General features: G+C 42.0%; 1 protein-coding gene across 5 annotated transcripts; it reads right to left on the bottom strand.

Moving 5' to 3' along the window:
* Nucleotides 1-300: 300 nt before the first annotated feature.
* Nucleotides 301-26,011, bottom strand: rrbp1b (ribosome binding protein 1b). 5 transcript variants are annotated; one of them, XM_014131126.3, is made up of 29 exons: nt 25,855-26,011; nt 21,866-22,549; nt 20,177-20,328; nt 17,981-18,103; nt 17,299-17,451; nt 16,832-16,950; nt 16,510-16,663; nt 13,133-13,271; nt 12,677-12,855; nt 10,357-10,394; nt 10,149-10,259; nt 9,675-9,752; nt 9,157-9,226; nt 8,847-8,975; nt 8,626-8,666; nt 8,318-8,405; nt 8,134-8,226; nt 7,742-7,834; nt 7,301-7,399; nt 6,945-7,034; nt 6,363-6,455; nt 6,180-6,251; nt 5,913-6,005; nt 5,540-5,647; nt 4,906-4,971; nt 3,936-4,019; nt 3,274-3,354; nt 1,537-1,680; nt 301-808 (listed from the first exon to the last, which is right to left on the bottom strand). In XM_014131126.3, exons 2-29 carry the CDS (start codon nt 22,512-22,514, stop codon nt 770-772), a joined length of 3,378 nt encoding a protein of 1,125 aa, XP_013986601.1. In that variant the 5' UTR covers nt 22,515-22,549; nt 25,855-26,011; the 3' UTR covers nt 301-769. The 5 variants fall into 5 exon arrangements, with proteins under 5 accessions (XP_013986601.1, XP_013986599.1, XP_013986600.1 ...); XM_014131124.3 differs by lacking the exon at nt 25,855-26,011 and adding an exon at nt 25,289-25,435; XM_014131125.3 differs by lacking the exon at nt 25,855-26,011 and adding an exon at nt 25,289-25,432 and having other exon boundaries at nt 5,540-5,623.
* Nucleotides 26,012-27,555: the final 1,544 nt, after the last annotated feature.

The following is a 27,555-nucleotide window of genomic DNA, read 5'->3' as shown; positions in this document are numbered from 1 at the left end:
ATTACATTACTTTCTGTGGGGAAATCAGGGTTGATTATTAGTACTTTTTTAAAATAAGATTATGTAATCCATTACTACACATCCGTGGGAACTACAGTCTCCATTATGTTAGCTGGAAAGCAAACATTTAATGATTTCTCAATCACACGCAGACCAGAATGGACCCCTGCCCACGGGAACGTCTAATGTAAAATCCTGAACTTTCCCTTTAACATATAGTACAGTCTAACTGCATATTGTGTGTCTCAAATAATTCCTCTTTTCCATAACGCATTTGTGCAATAAACAGTAACACACCCAAATAGATCTATAGTTTATTTGTTACAAATTCTCACATTTGTCAGCAGCCCACTACGTAAAATATAAGGCATAACATTGTATTGCGTCTGCGTACCATGAAATAACCTCCCTTTCCAATGTCATACAAAAAGGACAGGCAAAAGGACAACAAGAAAGTGATTGCACTAGTTGCTGCACGTTTAACGCACAGGCAATTCCCCTTTTCAATAACACTGAACCGCTGCGTGTTCTGGGAATGTCAGGACAAATAAACAAAAGTTCCTGACAAAGCCAGAGACCCCTCAATTGATTGTTGGTTCCAAAATAATAATAAAAAAGGCATACAATATTGAAACGCTTCTGAACTCCCCATCCCTTAACAAAATGATCATTTTTGACTACAAACTACAGTAAAAGAGAAAAGAGGGGAAAAAAGGAATAAGTAAAATAATGAAGGCATTTTGGAAAGTTGTGGGATGTTCATTTGGTCTTAGACGGATGTCCCTTCCTTTGATTGCTCGGGCTCCTCCTGGTGGAGAGAAAGTACCAAAAACAAAGGACTTTAAATAATCACTGTCCAGAAACATTTAAAGATCATCTGATAAATAGTAACAGCCCTAACAAGTCTAAGCCACTGACAACTAGAGATGTACAGTATACCAAAATAGTGTTCTGACATGTTATTCAGCTTTTAACCACACCTCCTAAGCCTGTTATGCACCTTAAAAAAAAGGTACACTACATGAACATCAATATGGAGTTCCACTTCACAATAACAGTTGACCGGGGCAGTTCTAGCAGGGCAGAAATTTGACAAACTGACTTGTTGGAAAGGTGGCATCCTATGACGGTGCCACGTTGAAAGTCACTGAGCTTTTCAGTAAAGACAATGTTTGTCTATGGAGATTGCATGGGTGTGTGCCCAATTTTATGCAACAGGTGTGGCTGAATCCACTCATTTTAAGGGGTGTCCACATACGTGTGTGTGTGTGTGTGTGTAGGAAAGGCGTAATTTCCTAAGTCGGAATCAGGCCTCTACAGCAAAGTGCATACTTCTTGGATCTGCAGAGCATTAACAAAGGCCCATTATACTCTGTTGAATATAGCCACATACCACCAAAAGAGTTGAGCCCCCTACCCCCTATTCAGTTGAAACCCAAACATGGGAAAGGGGTTTTCCATGAAAGACCCACACAGTGTAGGTCTAGGAGCTGTGGTGGGCCTGCTAAATAAGGTGGTGCAGTGTGGTTGGCCTACCTTCCCAACAAGTTGGCCCTGCAAGGTTTTGACGGTGTCCCGCTCTTTGACGAGCTGCTCCTGGGTGGCCTTAAGCAACTGCTGGAGCTTAGTGGCCGCCTGGCCAAGGTCCTTGGTTAGCTTCTTCTCTTTCTCCAGCCTCTCCTGGATCATTCAGACAACACACAAAATAAAGTTATTCTAATTCTTAAAATATTTATTTAAATATCAAAGGAGAGTGGAGGTAGCCTAAAGATTAGATAAGTAGACCAGAAGCCAGAAGGTTGCATTTTTATTGGTAATTGTCGTATTTATTGTGAAATTACCAATTGGAAATGATTTGTACTTTCTGGTTATTACTTTTAATCATTGAACCAAACTGGTAACAATTGTGACCGAGAAGTAATTACCAGGTAATTAGTGGGGCAATACCCCAATTTCTTTTTTTTACTAAAAGCTGCCGGACTCACAATGGCAACTATGAATTTGGGATTTGGCATAAAGCCAGCAATTTCCCACCATGCAGTGGGGAACAATCACGGTCTTCAGAGAAGGCCTAGGGATCTATAAAAATGTATATTATTTTTCATCATATTCTGACTTAATCACTTCAGTTTGTGTTAAAGAGAAGGCTTAATCCTGAATATAATTTTTTTATCCAAATCAGGTTTTTTGGGGTTCTCTGGATAGAAAAATCTAGCTCAGCCAGCCATTGCTTAGGCCTTTAGAAGCAGGACATAAGGCCTCTGCCATTCAACTGTATTAGAGCAGAATTTTGGAGTGACAGTGGAATGAACCAATCACATGTTGACTTGCAATGTGTGGGCCTTTTTTATTTATTTTTTGATTGAGAGAAGGCCTAGACATGTTACTACTGAGAGTGCAAGAGGTAATGAATTCATAATGGTTACGGCAATACACTAATAGGTTATCGTCTGCCAGAAAAACTTAAAGAACAGAACGAGAGAAAATAACCAGTGTTGCAAGCAGTAGTTTTCCCTCGCTAACGCTAGTAACAATGGGAAGTAATAGCTGGTTTATTCATTTCATTTGGGACCTGAAATGGTTGTGCTTTTGTATTGGTATGATTTCATGGGGCCTACTGGAGTGAATGGGCTGCTTAACCGTTAACATTATTTGATGCTGTGTGAGACTGCTGTCGCCCGTCTGTATATGTTTGACCAAAATTCTCTCCTTCAGCGCCATGCAGTGCACAATCATTACAGCCGCTGTCCTTTCAGCACCATGAGCCTGTCACCTTTGATTTGTCGCTATTGGTGATAGGTGTTGGCTACTATAAGTTGTGTAAACAGTGCAATATTTTATACTGTTTGTCATGTGTCCATGCTGTGTGTACGGCAGCCCAAAGCACGGCCAGGCCTGTTTGATTAATTCCTAAAGTCATCAAAAAGTATTGCTCTTCCTTCACTAGAACGGTCCGATTACAGAATATATAATGTTGGGCGCATTAAGTGATGCTATGTTTTCTGTTACTTTCTAGATTTTTTGGGTTTGATAACGTATTGGAAGATTTTTGGTCCCTCTGAAGACCTAGGTCCTATAGTCACGGTTCGCCACTGCCACCACCACACAAGCAGGTCCAGTTTGGTGTGCCATTACAGAACCATGTCGGAGTCTGTTGGTAGCATATTTGAGTCGGAAGCAGCTTTCCTAAGCCATCTAATAGGATGACCTATGAAGTCCATGTCGGTGAGAGAGGTAGAGAGTAAAGGAATAAACAAAGACGGGGGTAAGCACCTTGAGTTCACCTGTGGAGCAGTCTCCTGCTGCCTTCATTTGGTCCATCTGTGTCTGTAGGTCAGTCACGCACTTCTGAGCCTGCAAGGAGAGAGCAAAAAGATTTGAGAGCAAAGATTAAATAAACGGTCTTAGATAGAAATAAATATGCCTTTGGCAATACATCGCAAACATAAAGACTGACAGCCAAAGGATGTTGGGAATAACATAAGAATGTCCAATTCACATTGGACAATAAAGTTGTACTGTATTGAGAGAGCTGACTGAATTAAAAAAGCTGTACGATTACTGTGCTCATCCAGATGTGATCACTGGTGCCCAACTAACGATGAAAGATGCAGCAGAAATACTGTGGGAATGCATTAAGTAATAGATTGAATCAATTAACACTTATCTAATGTTTTTTTTTTTTTTTAAGGACATAGGAATTCTAACCTTACATGTTTATTTTTTTATTTAGGACAGCACAGCTGAAAATGTAGAGATGGAGACAATAGGGGCATAGACAAAAGGGTGGCCGAGACAGGGCTATATGGGGTTGGGAGTTTATACTTCTACACCAATCTCCGGCACCTCTAACCTCATTCTTACCATGTCAGCTGTATGCTCGCTATATTGCGATTCGAACTTAGTTTCAGCAGAATGTCTTTATTATGACTTACCTGGTCAAAGTCAACGGCCAGCTGCTGTCTCATCTCTTCCTCCGTTTGCAACTTGTTTGTAACCTGCTCCAGCTGGGTTTGGACCTGAGATAATACACACAAACAGGTCAGCCAAATCACACCCCCCAGATAGATCACATTTGGGGGGGGGGGGGGGGTACCGTAGGACACAACGTGGTGGCGTATAGGCCAGCCCTACACCACAGTGTGCAGAGGCTCACCCAAACGGTTAGGTTAGAACAAGTAGACTCCTGAGGGGCAGTCTCTGGTTCAGGTGAAACAAGCATCAACAAAGACAACCTCACTCACTACTGAGCTCTGGCATTTTGAAAAATACATTTGAAGGGTGCTAGCGTTTGGCTGTTTCCCCCTCCCACAAGTATTACAACAGCCACTGGTGCAGCACCTCAGAGCATAGCACAACGCCAATGTCAACTCAGTAAACAAACACACACGCATACAGTTTCATGCAAGGAGGACAACAACTAGAGTTAAAATAGGCATTTTCGTTGCTGTAAAACGTTTGTTTTAGAAAGCACATACAGTGTGGTTAGTGTATAGCAAAAGCTTCTGCCTTTGAGAACTATCAGACTGAATAGGTGTGGTGTGATTCTGCTGCCTCTGATTTGAATGAAGTCAAATATGTGTCATAATATAAATATGATTTATTGTATACGGGCATAATTAGTGTGCCATCATGCCGCACATTATTATTTAAATACGGGTTGGTCTCTAATATGCGAGTGAACGGTTTGCAAGTGAACACTACATTGGTAGGGTGCCCTAGCCGAGTGCTTAAAGGGATATTACAGCCGAAAATGAAGATGAGCACCACAAATCTGAAAATTACACGGTGCTTATCGTTTCCATTCAGGATTGCGGCTTGTAGTCAGTTCAATGAATACATTCTGAGTCTGATAGTTCTCAGCTAGCTTGTGCAGGGTGCACCCCGTCTGTCAGGCACCCTGACCTGTGTTGACTCGGAGGCCTCCTGGCTCTGCACGTGCTCCGTCGTCTCGCTCAGCTGCTGTCTGACCTGCAACAGGAAGCAATCTGCCGCTCAACACAAAGGCAATGTCGCAATTCTCCAATTATCTCTCCTTCCTCCCAAAGTGTGCACTTGTTCACTTCCCTGATTTGAAAAGAAATGACTGGTATAAGAAATATGGTGGAAACTCCCACTAGCCAATGCTTTTAGATTTGTAGGATGTAGTGAACAAATGCACCCTTCAGGAGGAAGGAAATATTATTGGGACGCACCCAAAGCCCTGGGTCTCCCTCAGTAGGGTGCTTTCACTTAACATACTGAACATTGCAGATAGAAATAACACAAATTGAGCGGTCATTAACTCTACAGATCATCCTATCAGAACGTTGCGCCCTTCTGAACTCAGACTGCTGTTCACAGAGGCCAAAGATCATTGCCTCTAAGGGCGTAATACAGTTGGTAGAAGTGACCACTAATACAAGATCAGATATTTTCATAAGCATAAATGGCAAAGGTTAGTGTAATCTGATCCTAGAGCTGTGGTTGAGGGAAACTGCTGGAGTGGAAATTGCATCATTTTATGGCACTAAAATGGCGACTGGCGCGTCAAACCTACCACAGAAAGTTCCTTGGCCTGCTTCTGTGCTTCCAATTGGGCAGTCTCCAGCTGGCTCTGGGTCTTCGTTAACAAGGCCTTCAGCTGCAAAGGCATACAAGATGTAGACTGTAGCTACAAGCAATCAGTGGACAACCCAAGTAGCAAATAATACATATAGGTGGATGTTAACGATGTAAAATCTGTGTTTAGACAACTGTATTGCCACACTTGGAAGACTAGCCCCTGGTGGGCTAAAAGAGATCCTAATCCAAAATAAAAATCAATGAAAATAAAAGCTTAACGTAGGTTGTGTCCTTTAGGCACAGACGACAACGTGACAATGACAGAGTGAAAACATCATGACCCAGGTGTAATGGCGTGTTTGGCCTACCTGGGCGACCTCCTCGGCGTAAGTTTGGCTAAAGCTGATGGACTCCAGCTGTTTCTCCAACTGGGCCTCCAGAAGCATCACCTGCTCTTTCAGCTGCACAAAACACAGGATAATAAATCACTTTTTAATATCAAACTAAAACCAATCAAAAAAGGTCTTATTGGTTTACTTGAGTCTGTGACTGGAAGTAAATCCAACAAATATTAAGGTTTAGATTGAGCTCTGTATACACCCATCCCCATCCCAATACCGGTACTAAAGCTCTACCTGGTCTGTGCTTTCATTGTTCATCTTCATATCCTCTGCAGCTTGCTGCAACACCTTCACCTGATCCAAAGCCTGCAAGACAAAATAGCTTTTAACTTCATATCAAGTCATCTTATAGGAAACCATCATGTCTGCTGCTATTCAGTAAGACCAGAGAGAGAGAATTTAAGAAAAATAACTCACTGCTTGCCCTTGCTCCTCAGCCTCTACGATTTTGAGCTTCCACACGTGCTCCTCTTCCTCCACACTCTTCTGAAGGTCTTTCAGCATGCCCTCCTAAAGGAAGTGTGATAATGTGGGAATGCAGTTATCATAATACCTACTTCTAGGTGCAAAGCAGGAGTACAAGTATGTTAGTGGGGCTAGTGATTCTTGCCTGTTTACTTTAATAAAGCTTACACATTATTCATGTCACTCCATCTTCTGTATTACACATTCTATTCCATATAAAGTGCACATAGTAGGATATAGGGTGCCATTTAGGGGACACACCAGGGTTTTATCACAGACACCAAAGTCAAGCTGTGTCCCCCTCATACAGACTGAAGTTGGATGGAAAGTCAAGTGTTCATTTTAGTCATTTAGCAGACACTCTTAACCAGAGCGACTTACAGTAGTGAATGCATACATTTCATTTCATTCTTTTTTTTCGTACTGGCCCCCCGTGGGAAACGAACCCCCAACCCTGGCGTTGCAAACACCATGCTCTACCAACTGAGCCACAGGGAGGACCATGTTCACATGCAGGACCATAGATTGACTTACCGTTTCAGCCAAGACAGTTCTGTACTGCTCACACTCCGCCTGTAGTGTTTTCTGAGACTCCTCGGCTTCTCCAAGTTTTGACAAAAGCTCCTAAAGAGAAAACAAGCACACAGTCATGGCTGTCTGGGGCTCATCTGAAACACCAGGGCAGGAAAAGCTAAGATGCACTTTTGTTGTCTGTTTTCAGAGACAAACATGTAAGTAATGGTCAGCAGTAGGCAACTAAATGTCTTGTTATAGCAACAGGTGTAGAGGAACCTCTACTGGTATTTTGAAGCTGTCCAACTTTACAATAATGTTGGTCGCTTCAAAATGCAATGTATACACTATACCGGGGTAAAACACAGGGTCCTCACCTCAGAGTCTGTGGGTTGCAAATTCTCTTGCTGAACTTCTTGGCTCTGTGGAATTTCAGTAGCCTGTGCTTTCTGGATGAGTAACTCCAACCAGTTATTCTGTAAAGAATAACATGCATCTTATGGTTACAATTAGTGATTGAGGCATTTTAACTACAGAGCTGGAAAGAAAATGGCTGCTGGTATAATCATGTTTAAGGGGAATTCCATTTACAAGTTTCCAGAGTGATTTTATTTTCCAAATCCATTCCTGTTAACATAATATATTACTGACCACCCTGTTGGTAACGTTTGGGTATATAAATAAGGAATGAGCTCCAATTCAGACTAGCAAAGGGTATCCACACTTAACAAGCTTTGTGGCGGAGAATAATCATTTGAAAAACAATACACTTTCCAATTCCAAGTCTGTGTCGGCGATTGCAAACCCAACTAACTTACCTGCTCAGCTCCTAAAGAGACGTCAGGGCAGATCATCTGAAGAGCCTTTTGAGCTTCTGTCTGGAACGAGCTCAGTGCTTCCTCTGCGACGCGCTACAAATAGATGCAAAGTATCATGAAAGCCATCAACACAAACCGTATTCACAACAGTGTTTGTCAATGGGAGTGTAGCCAGAGTATTTAGCTAGAGTTCAATCAACCTTAGTGCCAGACATGTTGCTGTCTTTGAGCATTTCATTCATGAAAACTTGAATTCTAGTTCCAATTTTAGCCATTCAGATAGCCTTTTTGGAAATTCGGAAGACCCCTGACCTCCTATTGGCCAATATTGATCAGGAGGTAGCACGAAGCAGAGCGCATATATAAGACTCTGGGTGTTGCATGCCACTGACCTGCGCACCCTTCGCCACAGCCAGTCTTTCCTCATTCAACTTCTCAGCAGCGGTCAAGGCTTCCATTGCCGCCCAGTTCTTTTCGCGGAGATCCTATAGGGTAGAGCAGAATTCAGCTAAGCTAACACAGTCAAGGGGCAACAAGCATACCTCTCTTTGAGCAAGGCAAAACCCTCAAACTTACATTGCTTTTGTTCCTAACTTGTTCCATTTCCTCCTTTAGCCTTTGTAGCTCCTCTTCCAGAGATAGCATCTGGGAATCTTTCTCAAGGCTGAAAATATAACACTCATTAGCAGGGAAGTGGGAAAAGTCCATATCAATTCCAGTACCAGTTCTGGAATTGAAATTCATTCCTATGGGGAAATACCATATCCAATTCAACAGACTGGAATAGACCCCAACCCTGCTCATTCAATTAGACAATGCATGCACTATGGGGTCAAATAATACACCTCAAGTGCTTAATTAAAGACTTAGGAATGGACACATACCATTCAAATGGCTGTTCGGCTTCCGTCTCACTTCCGGACTCCTGTGTTAGGGAATTGAAAGAATATGCATAGTTCAAGTTGCCAAAGGTTAAGTTTTTCATCTGACAAAAGCACATGTATAAAACTTACATTTTACACAGTAAGACTAAATCTAGGCCTTACAAAGTAACAGTAAGGCTTAACACCAAGCACGCATACACAGGAGAGAATAGAAGACTTACAGCGTTTGCACTCTTCCCTTGCTCCATCTCCTCTCTCAGCTGTTTGAGCTCTTCCTCTAACGAGGCCACCTGGCTCTCCCTTTCCTTCAGACTGCTCTGAAGCTGCTCTGTGTCTGCTGGGCTCTCCACCTGCACAACAGATTCAATACAATTCAAATAACTTTATAATACATTTGTCCCATGAGGGAACTTCTGCTGTGGAATGGAACATATAGTACATACACAAATATAGGATTGTAAGAGAGCAATGTTGAATTTGAACTCTAAGTTGCCAACAGGTTTGCTAATTTATAGCATCGGTGATCTTCACCTCCATCTTGGCTCTCAATGTCTGCAGTTGCTCTTCGAGGGACGTCACGATGCTCTCCTTTTCCTTAAGGCTGACATGGGAAAACTGAGTTATTAGGTTGTGATACAGTAAGACAGACTTATTTAAAGCACTACATAGTAGACAGGGCTAATCAATTATTGTCCGAGAGGGCCAGAACTAAGCAAATGTTGTTGCAGATAAAATTGTCATGAATAGAGCTGATGTGATTCCTTATCCTTTGTGTGTACATAGTGTTACTATCTGAACATTACACAACATTGTGTTCTATTGAACACTGCCCTGATTTTATTCTTCAGACTTGGGACACCAGGTGAGTGAACTCACTGTCTAGTCAATGATAAACTAACCAATTAACAAACACAGGCAGTACTTCGTCCCTAGAGGGCCAATAATTGAATAATAGGCTTGTCATTGGAGATTTGTGCTTACCGGCTAAGTAAAGTGAATAGTTCCTAACAGAATTAGAACCGAATAGAAATAGCAGATTCCTCCCATACCTGTTCTGTAAGAGTTCGATCGCTGCCGTGTTGTCGAGCTGTTCTTCAACAGATGATTGCGCCTCCTCTTCCTTCACACTGATGTGCCAGAAAAACAAAACTTTGTTTTTAAACATTTTATGGAATGATTATGACTTCAGATTCTTGACCATATTTGATTGTTTTTGGTTTTGGGCAGGGCAGGGATCCTTCCCATTTGTTGGTCTACATAAGTCGATAAAGCACCAATAAACTTTATTTCCCGAAGAGTGGGAATTCCAACTTTTGTATTTATATATGTAATAGAACAGAGACTGTAGTATAGTTATAGACAGACAGCTAAGTGAGATGAGACAAGATGTGTAATAATAGCAGTAGGGAGCGGAATTGGAACCCACAAGGACACAGTTGTAGACATGCGATGAGGACTGCGGCGCTAACCACTTGGCTTAACCAACCCCAGGCCACATGGTGTCCCAGTAAAAGTGAACATACCCGTTGACCTGTGGATCCTCAGTCTGGGAAGATTTCACCAGCTCCAGTTCAACCTTCAGCTGTTGGAGCTCCTCTTCTAAAACGGCCACCTGACCTTCTTTGGTTATCAGACTGAAAGAGGGAGAGAAATAAATATCCCCATTCGGTAGAGAAAGTTGGATACGGAGATTCGATACATGGTATCTAACAGAAATATGACTCAACGTACCTGTTCTTTAGCTCTTCAACCTCAGCGGAGTTGTTACCCTGTTTAGAAACAAGATGGATAGACTAAACCTCTGAGCATGACGTGTGGTTTAACACTAGAACCTCTGGGCCACGAGGAACCCCCCTTCAAGCTAATGAGCGGTCATTCTAACAATGTAATATTTCATATACAGTATACGCAACAACAAAAAGTTAAAGGCCTTATGTAACATTGCAACACATTTTTAAAACAAAATAGCATTTTCATTATTTTATGTTACTGTAGGTAGGCGGTGTGTGTAAAAAAAATTAAGTCATTCAATTTTATTTGTGGAGTGCCTTTGTTACAACTATGAAATGGAAAGCATGTTGGAACGCGGTAACAGCTTTTTATGACAAAAAAAATGAAATAACCCAAACAGCTAGACGCACGTTCGTCGAAACTTGCTTCAATTATGAAAACATCATAGCTTGATAAAGTCGAAAATCAGCAAGCAATAATGGCATTATAATGAATATGTATTTTGCTTGCGATGTAAGGGATATGCCCTCAGTGTTTACATGTTGTGCTGATAATCGGCCCGTAGCACTGTCGCCGGCTTCTTCTATCCAAATGGGTGTGGTCCCTTACGCTCTCCTGTCTCACCGTTTTATCTGGTGGTGGCGCGCACACCTGCTCAGTGCGCACCAGTCTGGATTTTTTACGCTTAGGCGTCTGAGGTGTAGGTTCAGGCTGAAGCTCAGAATAATAAGACACGTCATGATTAATTTCTTCCACACCATAAATCGTTTTCAGATTTTGTAGCAATGCTAACGCAGCATGTGCAGCCATTCTTGGTCTTCTTGCCATTGTAAATTAAGCATGCATTTACTGTGTACTCCAAGTAGACCAGAGTAGACTGATAAGAGTGCTTGGAGTCGGTGGACTGATATTGGGTACATAGCATTTTGAGATTAGATCAACGCAATAGAATGGCCCGTCCTGTTCTTCATATACAATTGGTACATCGTACACTTCCCCTCGCTCATCAACTCACCCATTCTCCCACATCATACTTTACTTCATTTATATAATCTGTTATATGTTCGAAATTAGCGTTGGTATAGTTTAGACAGTGGAGGCTGCTGAGTGGAGGCTGCAAAATATTATTTTGAACATAAGCCGCACATGTCTATAAGCCGCAGGTGCCTACCCGTACATTGAAACAAATTAACTTTACACGGGCTTTAACGAAATACGGCTTGTAACAAAAAAATTATAATTAGCAGTAAGCTTTAGTTGTCTTTTTGCACTGAGTCAATTCCTAACGCTGCCGTTTCCAACGTCTTATCATCGACTCATTAAGACCAAGCTCCCGTGCAGCAGCTCTATTTCCTTTTCCAACAGCCAGATCAATTGCCTTCAACTTGAAAGCTGCATCATATGCATTTCTCCGTGTCTTTGCCATGATGAGGGTGACAAAATGACTACCGTAATCAGAATGATGGGAAGTTTGAGAGCGCTCGATTGAATCTAAACAGTAAACAAAAAAGTTGTTTGACCTTAACCCGTTTGGCAATTTCATTGGTCTAATGAAAGCTTCATGCTGCCAAAAAACTGAGCACGTCACAGAATGTGTTTTTTTGGAGAAATAAAATAGAAAGCGGGAAAAATCCACGCACCTGATTACACATAGAAGTAGCCTGTGCGCAAATGTTTCTGATTTCTGATTATTTTTTTCTTCACCTCAAACAGCAAGTAAACAAAGTCTGTTTTTACATCCATTGAGAATGACAATAGTTCAACATAGAATATTTGAAAAATCTTTCCAGCGATCTTCTTAACGGCAAATTACTCTGTGTAATCATTAGGCCTACATTTAAAATGTGTTTAATTAGCCAACCATTATTATAATTCCTGTGCATTAAACACCTCCATTTCCTCCAAAACAACAAAATTTGCTTGCAATACAGTTGATCAACCACCAGAAGTTGTGAATACTCATGATCTGAGATTTGCGTGGACATGCGCACACTTTCGTCCAAATTTCAAGAATAGATAAATACCAACCTTCGCGGGAAAACTGGCGCACACAAGGTTGAGTCTTTTTTGTGTGCATGCACCTTTGATAAATGAGGCCCCCGAGCATTGACAAAACAGGTAGATCTGAAAGTATCGGAATTGTAAGCAATATGGGTACAGCTCCACCTGTACTCTGACAGGTGGAATGTCGGCCATCTTGCTTACACCTATCCAAATCATTTCCGATCTACAAGACTGCTTAGGGGTTGATTTGGAATTGGGTCTACTGCCTAAATTATTTGCAGCTGAGGGAGAAAAAAAACAGGCCCTTGGAGATTACATTGGTGGCAGTGGGGGTCTCGGTAACACCGTCCGTCACAGTCTCCTGCTCCTTGGGGGGAGGTTCTATGGGAGACTCCAGTGGGGCAGACACTACTGCCTGTTGGGCCTTCAGGTCCTCCAGCTCGGCAAAGTGCTCCTTCAGCTTGGCCTCCGTGGTGGCCATGCGCTCCTGGAGCTCTGTGGAGATCAAAGTTTTATTCAATTCAAAGCCAGAGCCTAGTCAGACATTTTTATAAATCCATACAAAAAAAATGATTAAAAAAAAGAGAAATTTGCCAATGAGTAGAGAGTATGAATCTAAAAGCAAATCTAAATAATAAGGTATCAGGAACATAGCTGTCCCACTTAGTGCAAGGCTTTTCCTGTGATGTTAGGGTTAAAATAGAGGTTAGAGTGACTGGGTTAGCGAGACTAGCACGTTATATGTAACCAGTGAGAGGTGGGGTCCACTGACCGGCAAAGGCTTTGGCCTCCTGTTGAGCCTGGTCTAGTTGGGCCTGCATGGTGTTGATGGTGTCCTGGGACTTCTGGAGCTTCTGGCTCACCTCCTCCAGCCTCTGCTGCCAGGCCTGCTCGCTCTCCGCCTGGCACGCCTGTGGATGAGCATGGCAACAGCTTATTACCAGGTGCAATGCATCTATTATGCATGCATATTCCTTATATAAGATATCTGGGGCTGTTCCAGAAAGCTGTATCAATGACTTTGCCAAAAATGCCTTGAAATACCTTAATCATTGGGAAATATAGACTTAAAAATACTTGACAGCAACAACCAATATACATATTTAGATTTCTTAATCAACCAGGAAATCAAAAGTTAATTGTGCTTGCTTAGCAAAGTTAGCTGGCTAATATACCTGCTTTCTGGAATACCCCACTGTATGACCTGGGCCCAGTTTCCAAAAAGCATCTCAAGGCTAAGTTAAATCGTAAGAACATTGGTCCCAAAACCATTGTTAAAGTAGCACTTAAATGCTTGTTAATAACCGACTGCCTTAGACCACGTGTAGAACAGCTAAGTGAGCCTTTAGAAAATAAAGTATTTTCGCTAAACATAGAATCAAGGCGTTTATCGGTTTCTCGGAGACCACCGATAACTTCAGAACGAAGTGGACTACAAATACAACGCTGCAAAGGATAAAGAGATGCTTCATATTCAAACCGAGATGAATGCACTAAAATATAAATACAGACTGGTACACCACACCAGTCAGGGAGTGACATGGCCGTGGCTTGCTATATAAAGCAGGCAGACAGGCATCAAGGCATTCAGTTACGGTTCGATTGAACGTTAGACTGGGTAAAACGAGTGACCTAATCGATTTTGAACGTGGTATGATCGTCGGTGCCAGGCACGCCGGATCCAGGATCTCAGAAATGTCCACCCTCCTGGGCTTTTGACACACGGCAGTGTCTAGGGTTTCCCGAGAATGGTGCGACAAACAAAACGTCCCGTGGGCGAAAATAACTCCTGTTGATGAGAGCTCGAATTGCAATAATCTTGCAACCTAACAGGCGGGCCATAAACCTGCCTGGTGTCAACGGTACAGGCTGGGGGTGGTGGTGTACCGCCGTCCAAACTGCAGCAATTACGCGATGCCATCGCGTCAGCATGGACCAACATGCCTGTGGAACGTTTCGGAATGTAGAATCCATGCCCCAAAGAACTCAGATCTTTCTGGAGGCAAAGGGGGCCCGACTCTGTACTAGACGGGTGTATCTAAAACTGGTCAATCATATTCACATCAATTTCATGTTCATTCAAATCGGCTTCCGTTTTGCCAATTTTAGGCTACCGTCTTTCTGCCTCAACATATTTCATGACGCGTAACGTGCGCAATGAGCTGTGTATTATTATAGGGTAAGCATTAGAATAAGCTGCCTCAATATTTGCAGACATAGGTGATAATACATCTATAGGAGTTAATCCATCGTCAGCATTGTGGAATAATTTCTAATGTTAATCCTTCTAACCCCCCCCTTAAAAGATTTAGATGCACTATTGTAAAGTGGTTGTTCCACTGGATATTTTAAGGTGAATGCACCAATTTGTAAGTCGCTCTGGATAAGAGCGTCTGCTAAATGACTAAAATGTAAATGTAAAAATGTTAAGGTAAGAAACGGAGAAAGCTGAACCTTTCTTTCCATCCTATCATGCTCCAACGACGCACCTAGTTAAAGTTCTAGCCTAAAAGAAATGTGAGATAATGTCTAGATGCTTTTTATAGTGAGATAATGTCTAGATGCTTTTTATAGTGGAGATCAAGTTTATAAATTGCCTGGTTGGGTTGATGAGACAGTGGATTGTGCAGTCAGATGGAACAGAGTAAATAAGCGTTTTAACATCAGATTTAGCCGGTGGTAATGTGTGGAATAGACAGGAATACGGTTTTAACCAATCAGCATTAGACCCATCCGTTGTATAATATGTCATAACAGCTGACATAACTTGCCATAAACTGTTATACGGTCATAACACATATAGACCTGATGTGACATACAGTATATTGCGTTATTTTATGGCTGGTTATGACACCTACATAAGAGTGTCACAACCCACAAAACCTACCACACAAGGCAAAACATTCCATTACACCATACATGTGTCAACAGTACGTTTGTTATATATACAAATTTAAAATAAATGTACCATACTAAATTAACATTGTAATTGCTCACATATTGATGTAGGACAAGACACCCTCTTTTTGACTGATGATTGACATAAGGGCATGTATGTAATAGGCCTATCTGGCTTATAGGATTCTGACAGTCATAATGCTTCTTGTCAGTGTATTTTCTTCATCCAAGTATAGTGGCACAGGACGGTCACAATATTTCATGACAGTGTCATACTTTATTTTCTACAAGTTGTTTAAAATATGAAGAAAAAAAGTGTGACTAAAGAATTCATTACAACAAAAAAGGATTTAACAAACTTTCAAATGAAATGAAACTTCTTGGCAGAAACGTTGACACTTAATTAGGTGTCATAACCCTAAAATAACACAATATATGTCTCAACAGGTGTAAAAACATGGGTAATGATAGTGTTATTACCATATTATGACAAGTTATGCCAGCTGTTATGGCATATTATGACAAGTGTTACTGCGGAAATCGACTCTAGGGGGTTAAGTAGTTTGTAGTAGTTGTAGATTAGTTGGTAGCCTGGATGTCAGTCTGTGCATGCTCAGTCAACTCAGTTGTTTGACATTACATCGACAGGAGTTGACAAAAGCACAAACAGACTGGAATCAAAGCTATAATTTTGCAAAGGAGTATAGAAACACAATAAGTGAAAAATATTTTGTCTCCATTCTAAAAGATGTATGAATAAAGTTAGTAAGGCACACTGTAGCAAAACAGAGAATGGAAAACAAAAATATCTGTAATTATGCAACACATTTAACTCACATTTTCTCCCTACTTGAACACGCCTCAGTTGTCCACATCTGTTCTAGATTAAAAAAAACTGACTGACCTTAGTCCCAAATTAATTGACACCCATGTCCTCATGTTGTCCACCACTGGACCAGAAGTGCACAGATGCATGTGAACTGAATTGACTAAAGCCAAGGTTTTCATTTTGGGCCCAAATCATGATGCCGAGTTGTTACATTCTCAACTTGTTTTGCACTCCCAACTTTTAAATCATACAATGCATACTTTTTTCCCCTTCCAACAAAACAAGATAAAACAGGAGGAATGCAAGGCCACACCTCTTGCTCAACTGTTGTCCTCCATTGTGGTTGGATCAAATGAAAGGTTATAGGTCTCTTGGGTGCAGTGGAGATTGGGGGGGGGGCAACTTCACCCTACTCCGCTCACCTTGAACTGGGCAAGTTGCTCCACTGAAGCTGCCACTTTGGCCTCCAGGCACTTCCTGTGCTCATCGTCAGCCTGCAGGGCTTCTGTCCTCTCGCCCAGGTCCCGGTTCAGACGAACACAGTCTTGCCTCAGCTTGGCCAGCTCCGCGTTCTGCCTGGAGGTGGAAAGAGAACAGAGAGAGACTTGATGACTTATTGGGAAAAGTCCAGGTAGTTCCACCCTATTTCACTCAATTTGTTTACATTGGGTGCCCACTGAACAAGACTCAGATTTCTCCATAGAATAGAGAATAGGAGTTGTATTGTCAATTTCCCCCATCTACCTGCTCTCGGCCTGGCTGGTGGCCTGATTGAGGGCGTCTCTGAGGATGGAGTTCTCCTGCTGCAAGCGGGCCAGCTGAGCGACTGGGCCATTGTCCAGCTGCTCCTGCAGGCTCACTATCTGTATGGAGGTGTTGGAAAAAAACATTTACATACATTTTTTTGCAGACAGTTAATAGTTTCTCAAATGTTTACCTAGGGGTCACAATATGTTATTACTGTCAAATTCAGAGGCTGCTGTCAATATCACACAAAAAGGAAATGGTGGTAGCAGAAGCTCCATATTCAGTCAAGCACAGGAACATTGTGGAACGTTCAGATGGAAACACTGTGTAGAACAGACATGCCTCTGATGTGGAGTCAGGACTCAAGTAAGCTCTATTCATTGCATTTCTGTCAGGACTGTTCAGTACATTTTTAATCACTTCACCTGAACACGACCCTGATGTTTATGGGGTCGCGAACTGACCTTGAGGTTGAGCTGCTGGGTCTCAGCCACGTGGTCCTGGTAGGAGGCCTGCATGCGAGCCTGGAGGGCAGTTATCTCCTGAGTGTGAGCACTCAGCTCTGAGCTCAGACGGGTCTCGACCTTCGCCGTCTTCGACTTCTCTGCACTCAGCTCCTGTGTGGACATTGGGGATCGTTAGTGACATCAGCGAAAAACACTTGGTTAATGTCGGTGTCCTGGGGTGCACATTTTTGTTCTGCCCCTTTTTTGGGGTTTGTTAATCTGTTACTCTTCCTGAGTGTTCCAACAGGCACAGTGTGAGCCAGTGGCATAAATACCACAGGGAGATAGTTACTGTAAGCACCAGCTACCAAATCCTGGCCTACTGCACTGAGGCCAAGACCTGTTTAAGATGCTACCTAGCCCAGTACTAACACAGTTAATTAAATTCATCAACTTATCATCATGCGGTTTCATTAGTCAAATAAGGTGTATTATATTGTACCCTGTGCCTGGAAGTCAGTAGGATGTTTGTTTAACCAATTATCTCTCCTTCCTCCCAAAGTGTGCCCTTCACTGATTTGAAATGGCACGACTGGTATAAGAAAAAAAGGTGGAAAGTACCCAGTAGCCCATCCAATGCTTTTATATTTGTGTACACTTCAAGAAAAATAAAGATATTATTGGACCTGTGATCTTTTACCTTGGTGAGCTCCCTCAGTCGATTCTTGGCGGCAGTGACGCCCTCCTGCTCAGTAGACAACTGCTTCTCCTTCTCCTCTAGCTGTTTCTTCAGGGCAGCTGTGGGATCCCCCTTCTGAGAGGCCTAACCAATACGACACAGGTTGATCACCATTGAATCGGCTACAGTTGATGTTAAGACAAGCCAGAGAAGGACTACACCCCAAATAGCAACCTATTTGCTATATAGTGCACTACTTTTGACCAGGGTCCATAAGGCTCTGGTCAAAAGTAGTGCACTATAATCGGGAATAGGGTGCCATTTGGGAGACAGTCAATTTAACCTCTCAGTTGGGAAATATCGGAACAAAGGTGCTTCCAAAACTACTAGGAAAATGAAACTTTAGAATATTAAAATAATGTGTTAAAGTGAGAAAGGCTAGGGTGGGGGGGGGGAAGCTACAGTGTTCTTACTTGAAATGTTGCTAAGCTTAATTAATTCAGGCTTCTGGTGTTTAGAAGTGTGTGTGATGACTGTTTAACTCAGACAAAAGATATTCCATGTACAATCATGTCGGAGTCATTTTAATCGTAGCCAAGGTTTCTCAATCTTGTCTCAGAAAACGCCTGCTCCTTTCTATTTATGCATGTATACAGTGCATTCGGAAAGTATTCAGACTCCTTGACTTTTTCCGCATTGTTACATTAGCCTTAGTCTAAAAATGATTAAATTGTCCCCCCCTCATCAATCTATACACAATACCCCATAATGACAAAGGAAAATCAAGTTTTTAGATGAAAAAAAACCCTGAAACATCACAAGTATTCACACCCTTTACTCAGTACTTTGTTGAAGCAACTTTGGCAGCGATTACAGCCTTGAGTCTTCTTGGGTATGAAGCTACAAGCTTGGCACAACTGTATTTGGGGAGTTTCTCCCATTCCTCTCAAGCTCTGTCAGGTTGGATGGGGAGCGACGCTGCACAGCAATTTTCAGGTCTCTCCAGAGATGTTCAATCGGGTTCAAATCTGGGCCACTCAAAGACATTTAGAGACTTGCCCCGAAGCCACTCCTGCATTGTCTTGGCTGTGTGCTTAGGGTTGTTGTCCTGTTGGAAGGTGAACCTTCACCCCAGTCAGAGGTCCTGAGCGCTCTGGAGCAGGTTTTCATCAAGGATCTCTGTACTTTGCTCCGTTCATCTTTCCTTCAATCCTGACTAGTCTCCCAGTCCCTGCCGCTGAAAAACATACCCACAGCATGATGCTGCCACCAACATGTTTCACAGTAGGGATGGTGCCAGGTTTCCTCCAGACATGACACTTAGGCCAAAGAGTTGAATCTTGGTTTCTGAGTCCTTTAGGTGCCTTTTGGCAAACTCCAAGCGGGTGGTCATGTGCCTTTTACTGAGGAGTGGCTTCCGTCTGGCCACTTCACCATAAAGGCCTGATTGGTGGAGTGCTGCAGAGATAATTGTCCTTCTGGAAGTTACTTCAATCTCCACAGAGGAACTCTAGAGCTCTGTTAGAGTGATCATCGGGTTCTTGGTCACCTACTTGACCAAGACCCTTCTCCCGCAATTGCTCAGTTTGGCCGGGCGGCCAACTCTAGGAAGAGTCTTGGTGGTTCCAAACTTCTTCCATTTTAGAAATGGAGGCCACTGTGTTCTTTGGGACCTTCAATGCTGCAGAAATGTTTTGGTACCCTTCCTCATATCTCAGCCTCAACACAATCCAGCAGACATTTTTTTGCTTGGTTTTTGCTCTGACTTGTACTGTCAACTGTGCGGTCTTATATAGACAGGTGTGTGCCTTTCCAAATCATGTCCAATCAATTGAAATTACCACAGTTGGATTCCAAGTTGTAGAAACATCTCAAGGATGTTCAATGGAAACAGGGTGCACCTGAGCTCAATTTCAAGTCTCATAGTCTGAATACTTATGTACATAAAGGTATGTTTTTTTTTTTGCAAACATTTCTAAAAAGCTATTTTCACTTTGTCATTATGGGGTATTATGTGATGAGGAAAAAAATGTATTTAATACATTTTAGAATAAGACTGTAAAATAAAATTTGAAATAGTCAATGGGTCTGAATACTTTCCGAATGCACTGTATGCCTGCATTTCTACTAAAGGGAATGCGGAGGTGGCTTGGCCACGGGCCACTGTTTAATGCTTGCGTGTGTCAGTCAGTGTCATTCTGGAGGGGAATACTGTACCAGTTGCCAGGAGTTGAGGCCAGCCTTGTCACTGAGCACTTCAATGAGCCTTTGGGCCTCTCCCTCGCTGAATGTCATGCTGCTCACAGTAGACAGTAGAGTCTTGTATGGCAGGAGGAGGGGAGCATCAGCAGAGTCGACGGCAGCAACCACTACAAGGAGAGAGAGTGAGTTGGATGATACGTGTGCCAGGTAGTTCCCTATGTCAGGGGTTACAGGCTGAACTACTTGCCTATCATTTGGATGACTTAATAGTTTATAAATTGAATAATAAACATACTTTCCTATAACTTGGATGGTTTACTTTATTACTTGATGAATGACCAGTTTGTAACTTTGATGAATTACTTGATTGTTTCTTACTTGTATGAGTTACTGTAGACTAGTAGTAAACAAAAAATAAGTTGGGATGGTTAGAGGGGGAGGTCTTGGGAGAATGAAGGGCCATGTGATCTTCAATTCTATACCGAACAAAAATATTAGAACGCAACATGTAACAATTTAGAAGATTTTGCTGAGTTACAGTTCATATAAGGAAATCAGTCAATTTAAATAAATGTATTAGGCCCTAACCTATGTATTTCACATGACTGGGCAAGCTACCCCATGGGTGCACCCCTCTGACGATTCCGCAGGTGAAGAAGTCGGATGTGGATGTCCTGGGTTGGCGTGGTTACAGGTGGTCTGTGGATGTACGTACTGCCAAATTCTCTAAAACGGTGTTGGAGGCGGCTTATGGTAGAGAAATGAAGATTCAATTCCCTGGCAACAGCTCTAGTGGACATTCCTGCAGTCAGTATGCCAATTGCACACTCCCTCAAAACTTGAGACATCTGTGGCATTGTGTCGTGTGACAAAACTGCATATTTTAGAGTGGCCTTTTACTGTCCACAGCACAAGGTGCACCTGTGTAACAATAAGGATAAAATCTTCACTGTCAGTGATGTAAACAAATTTGTGCACGAAATTTGAGTGAAATAAGCTTTGTGCTTATGGAACATTTCTGGGATCTTTTATTTCTCCTCATGAAACATGGGAACAACACTTTACATGTTGCGTTTATATTTTTTGTTCAGCTTAGATGACATAGGGTCTAATCCACAACCAGAACCCATTGCTTTCAATTGGCCTTTCATCATAATACCAATGCTTCACTAGAGAGACACTGAGCTAACAACTTCCTCTAGGAATGCAGTGGTTGTTAGCAGGGCTGGGGTAAATTTCTAATAGAAAAATCTGAATTTCTAATTCAATAATTGAAAAAAAAAACATTTATTTTCAATGACTTCTTGATTAACATAAAAAGGAGAATCTATTCATGTTAAGTTTTTTCATTCCTAAATATTAAATTAACTTTCTGAATTGACTTAACTGAATTTGGCAAGTATCCTAGTGGTAAAGAGTGTTGGGCCAGTAACCGAAAGGTCGCTGGTTCAAATCCGAGCCAACTAGGTGAAAAATCTGTCAATGTGCCCTGAAGTAAAGCACTTATCCAAAGCAACTTACAAGATCAATTAGGGTTAAGAGCATTTGCTAAATGACTAAAATACCAAAACATTTAAAATGTCATTCGAATTGACCCCAATCCTCATTTATAGAGTACATGAATTGCAATAGTTTTATATTAAGAGTTATCATATAAATAAAATCAAGTAAAAATGTGATCAAAGCCAATTATTTACTACCAACCTGACTCAGCCTTTGCTTTGGATTTTTTCTTCTTAGCAGGTGCCTCAGCCTTGAGCTCCTCTGCCTTGGCAACGGGTGCGGTGGGAGTGTCACTGGACACTGGAGTGGGTGCGGCAGTCACCGGGGCAACCTCAATCGCCACAGGTGGCACGACCATGATGGGCACTTCCTTGGCGATGGTCTCCGGGACGACGGTAGGCTTGGCAGGGGCCGGCGCCACTTTAGCCACCTTCTTCTTCTTCTTCGGGGAGGGGGCAGCGGCCTCCACGGCCACTGGGGCAGCACAAGCGACCATGACAGGATCCGGTGTAGCAATGGGCTCTGGTTCAGGTTCAGGCTCGGGGGCAGCGAGAGGCTCGGGTTCGGGCTCGCTAGCGGACTCTGCGACCGGTTCTGGGAGATTGCCGTTGGGCCGCTCTTCCTTCTTCTTGGCTTTGCTCTTGTTCTCCAACGCCTTCTTCTTCTTATTCTTCATAGAGAGCTGGGTCTGGGCAGACTTGCCCAGCTCATGGCGGTGCTTGGCCAGGGCCTCCTCGTACGATGTCTCCTTCATGGAGAGCGTGGAGACCAGAGCAATGCCGATGGCGGAGACTACCATGAATCCACCAAAGACCATGAAGCCGAGGGTTTGGGGGTCGTAAACGTCCATGCCTTTTCCTTCTTTATCTTGTCCCTCCGCAAAGCCTAGCACAAAACAAAGTAGAGGTCGCGATTAGCTAGGTGTCAAAGGATGCGAGCCATAATCATCAAGAAAGTCACAACATAATGTTTAGTAAATTGGTTCAATAACGGCCAGTTCACGATTTAGTTTCCCCCCCTCAATATATTTATCAACTACCAGAGTGACATTTCACAGAGAAGGATCAATGAGTTAGCCAGCTAACTTCGGTAACCGCTAAAATGTAACTCCTTTTTTCTGGTTTATCAAGAATGCTGATCTATGGCGATATAAATTAAAATATTTGTGGTTTCAGAATATTTACAAGAGTTACACAAGCAAAAATAAGTTGATGCTGGTAGCAAAACGTCCAAAAATGTGCTCGCTCATGTGTAGTAATGTTTAAAGCCTTCATTTATTTCGAAAAATGTGTTGGCTGGCTCACTGATGTAATATATTACAATGATTAGTCAAATAGGAAAATCACAAGCAGGAGTAGAGATGGCACGCATGAGTGTCTCGCAGAAGTTGAGAGGTTCATACCAGTAGGCTATTCGTCCCATGCGGTGCAGGAGATGACAGACACACGAAAGGCACTCATCACAATAAATATACATTTTACTGAATCTGTAACCCTTTGCATACTTTTCAAAATTAAGTAATTGATTATCAACCTAATCTAACAGTCACCTACCTTTCCATTGATGAATTTATTGGGATTTTATAACAGTAACCAGATTCTTATAGTTTAGGGTTAGGCTTTCTTCTTTTACTGGCTCAGTTTTGGTAGGAGTCTTCGAGGAAAGGTTAACATTGAGGGAATAATGTTGAGGATGGGCAAAAATAGGGATAGGGTTTATGCGTCTCACACACTCCGGTCACTACATTGGTAAAGGTAGACCAAATTTTTCTGGGTAAAAACAATCTCTCCATAGCTATACGACCAGCTCCTGAACTTCTAGTAGGGTTAAAGAAAAACAGATGTCTGAGAAAAGCTTCACAGCCCTTAATTTCTCCCCTGGACAAAAAGCTGTTCTCACAGAGGACAGAGAGTTCAGCATGCAACTTTTCATCCACAAGAGAACTCATGTTAAGCAACATCCTCAAAAGACACATATACCCACCCCGCCCCCCTTCCCAACTACGTTCATGTAAAAAAAAAATGCACTTTGTCTCCAGTTTACAGAGGATACACCTGTATGCAGTTGCACTGCACAAATTCCCTGTGAGTTACTTGACCAGGAACCATTCCGGAGAAGGAGTCCTTCAAGAGTGGGCTTTCAGCTACTCATAGGCCTGAGAGGCAATGCTGACTCTATACAGTCGATAAGGTCTGTGTACCAAATGGTACCCTATTCCTTATGTAGTGCTCTACTGTTGACCAGGGCCCTCTGTTCAACAGTAGTGCACTACATAACGAATAGTGTGCCATTTAGGACATAAACAAGGCCTCAGGTGAAGAAAAAAATGCTGACTCTAAAGGAGTGAAGACTTTAATGCTTTCTCCCTCTTCAATAGTCAAATACTCATAATCAAATCAGAAAGCAATAGTAGCAATCTAATGGAATACAAGCATTTGTGTATCCATTCTAAAACTGATACTTTGGGATAAAATGCTTTAGTGTTGAATTGAAAATTACTTGACAAGATGATTCGGAGGCATTCGATCAAACTGAAATAAACTCCTAAAGGAGCAAACAATTGATTTACATCAACATTAGCCTATAGATAAATAGGGTCACTGATCAATCGATCGGTTTTGTAATAGGCAACAACTAGTCATTCTAATAATGCTATGAAACAAAACCTAAACACGTGGGTGTGCACTGTCTAGCTACAGATTGTTACACCAGATAATGTGATTTAACCAAATATTTTTGGTATCCATTACTGGGAGTTGCACGGAGAATTTGACAATACTATTTTCATTCTCGATTCAGCCAAACATGCATCTTCTAAAATGTCCGTGTCCAGTTGCAGATGGTGGGTTTGAATTTAGAAAGTGCTTCGCTATTAAAACAAAAATGTTGCTCCATGAAGTCATCCAACAATATGTACGCCGCCATCTTGTCCATTTCAAATCTTCTCTTAGACCAAGACAGGTAAGTCTCATCATGACACTTTGGGGTGGACCCACCTGTCTCAATCAATGGTAGAAAAATATCGGTACTACAACAAACAGTACCTAACCTGTCACTCCCAGTAATGGATACCAAAAACCATTGGATAAATCACATTATCTGGTGTAACAATCTGTAGCTAATTATTCTAATGTAAAAATGCCCAACGTATCAAAATACACTACAGACATTTACCCTAACTGTAGATAATGCGGAATTCTCCAGAGTGTACAAGGGGCTACGTGTCTCTACAAACAATTAACCCCTTGTGATGTACCTCTCTTGTTATGTAACAAGAAGAGTACAGTTGCCCTAACGTTTCTACCTATAGTCTACTTGACCACTTGCCAGTTTCAAAGTTTATTGGCATCATACAACATACAGTACCTCAAATATGCTACCCATTACAGTTAAACAATTAATAATTTAAAAAGCGTTGTAGAGAATATTATTGAGAATAGGTTTATGCAGTGTTAAAACGTTTCACCACAGGCAGGCCTACGTTATATACTGGTCCTTATTCTCTTATGTAGTGTTTTAAGTTTTAAAACATCTAGCATCCCCTCCACACGAAATAAATGTAAATGGACAATTTGTTTTAGTTGCCTCTAGCTAAGAAAACTTAACTCCAGTGTCCTTACTTACGTGTCCTCCAGAGACGGCCTACAACCATCATTAGAGCCCGTTGATTGATCACTCATTGACCGCAGCATCTCAATGCGTTTGATGTTGAGCCCTTTAACTCAAGAATATGAGCGAGGAGATAAGGCTATCCCGATACCGTCAATACAGCCATTAAAATGCATCTCAATGCTAAACGTATGATATTTGAGACGTCACTTGGTCAGACTATTTAATATAAAACATATACATTAGTCTGGGTCTACAGATGCAGTTCATTAGAATAGGGCACCAAAAATGAGTAAAAAGTAGGCTTCCCCAAACATTAATCAATACTGTCTATTCTTTCAACCCGAAAAGATCAAGCAACATTGTATCATGAAAAGTAACAATAGTTCCGATGTCAAAGTTTCAAGAACATATTTTTTTTTTCTCGATGTGAAAAATTATCAATTCATTTTCCGACACGCATTTGTCTATTCGTACGAGGCTGGGTTACGATACAACTGTTCCTTACACTACGCTCAGTTAAGACCATTTCCTATTCTTTTTAAATGATTCATACATTTTTTATATAAAGAATCTCTTACCCCGACCACCAATGTTCACTCTTTCTGAATAGCCGCTGAGTGTGGAGTCGTGGCACTTTCTCTGAGCTGGCGAAAAGCCATCCCGTTGCCGAAAAAACTAATTTCAAAGAGCGATTTCATTGGGTAGAGGGAGATCAGTCAAAGGCATTTAAACTATCCACGTCATTTTTAGGGTTTCAACTAGTTACCACAGCCACAAAGTCAATATATCACCAAAAAAAATCATGAAAACAAAAATATATTTTTTGGTCTTAATTTAAGGTTAGAGTTAGGCATAAGTTTAGGGTTGAGGTTAGGGTTAGGTTTAATCTCAGATTTTAAAAAGATAAATGGTAGAAATAGGCGGGGTTTATGACTTTGTGGCTGTGGTAAGTAGCGAAGACTGTTTTAGGCTGCACGAGACAAAGGAGGCGTGACTGTTCAATAAAGCCCGACTTTTGGGATTTGTAGTCTCAAATCTAGGTCTCCGTATCTATTTCTGTTGGACTGTTCCATCAGTATCTATTTATCTCTCTCTCTCCCACACACACACACACTTCACTCTGTTCCCTCCTATTTAAGTGAACCTGAATACCCAAGTACTATGCATATCCACATAGCCCACATGCAAAAACACCTGTAACAATATACACATTGCAACACACACACACACCTCACCTACACCCAACTGCAGACACACACCTTCAAAGCACAGCACACATCCTTGACATGTGTTTGCTCCCAATTGTAAGGTAAACACAGTTAGGCAAGCAGGCCAGGTAGAACCGGGAAACTCTTGGCACCAGTTAATCATTATCATCGGTTTCCAAACACAACAAGGAGTACTGGCATTGGACCTTTCTTGCTGGGAAGAAAGTAGAGTTGTATTAAGAAAAAAAACATGGCAACACTTTACTTGAATAGACTATCTACAGACAAAATACTATATCCACAGATTCAGAGTCAGCTAATCAAGCAAGCCATACTCAATGTCTAATTCTACCTAAGTCAGGCGAGAGAGATGACTGTAGGCCTACTAATCAAACACAACACAACTACTTTTTGGAGTGGTAAGATATCTCTAAGATGTCTGTGACATAAATTCCTGGATGTCAACAGACTTGCAGTTAGCATTTACTTTACCAATGTTGTCCCATTGCACCATAAGTAGCATAAGCAGTGGCGGATTTAGGTACAGGCGACATGGGCAGCAGCCCAGGGCGGCATCTTGCACGGGGCGCCCGCACAAAACATTTTGGAATGGTGACAATTGCATGATCTGTTTTCTACCGCTCATTTGCACGTCACATCAATGATATCATGTCTTACACACATCGGCTGCGATGAGTGTGATCACACAGTATTCCAGAACAGCTGGTGCTGTCACGCATGTTTCAGTGGTATTTGCCTCGAAGCGAGCATAGCAAGCATTTAGCTTGTCCGGTAGGCTCGTGTCACTGGGCAGCTTTCGGCTGTGCTTCCCCTTGTAGTCTCTAATGGTTTGTAAGCCCTGCCACATCTGACAAGCATCAAAGCCAGTGTAGTATGATTCGATCTTAGTCCTGTATTGATGCTTTGCCTGTTTGATGGTTCGTAGCGGGATTTCTTATAAGCTTCCGGGTTAGAGTCCAGCTCCTTGAAAGCGGCAGCTGTAGCCTTTAGCTCAGTGCGGATGCTGCCTGTAATCCATGGCTTCTGGTTGGGGTATGTACGTACAGTCAC

This window comes from Salmo salar, chromosome 12 (genome assembly GCF_965601325.2).
Source record: "Salmo salar chromosome 12, fSalSal1, whole genome shotgun sequence".
Lineage (NCBI taxonomy): Eukaryota > Metazoa > Chordata > Actinopteri > Salmoniformes > Salmonidae > Salmo > Salmo salar.
Note: the sequence above shows the minus strand (reverse complement) of the source record. Positions and strands in the feature narration are given on the sequence as shown.

Excerpts from the sequence above, each read along its gene's own strand:
- rrbp1b (XM_014131124.3), bottom strand. The coding sequence starts at position 25,319 with ATGATGGTTGTAGGCCGTCTCTGGAGGACAC. Across the intron at positions 8,667-8,846 it reads AAGGGAAGAGTGCAAACGCT|GAGTCCGGAAGTGAGACGGA; the intron begins GTAAGTCTTCTA and ends TCCCTAACACAG. Across the intron at positions 7,400-7,741 it reads TCTCTTTAGGAGCTGAGCAG|AATAACTGGTTGGAGTTACT; the intron begins GTAAGTTAGTTG and ends TATTCTTTACAG.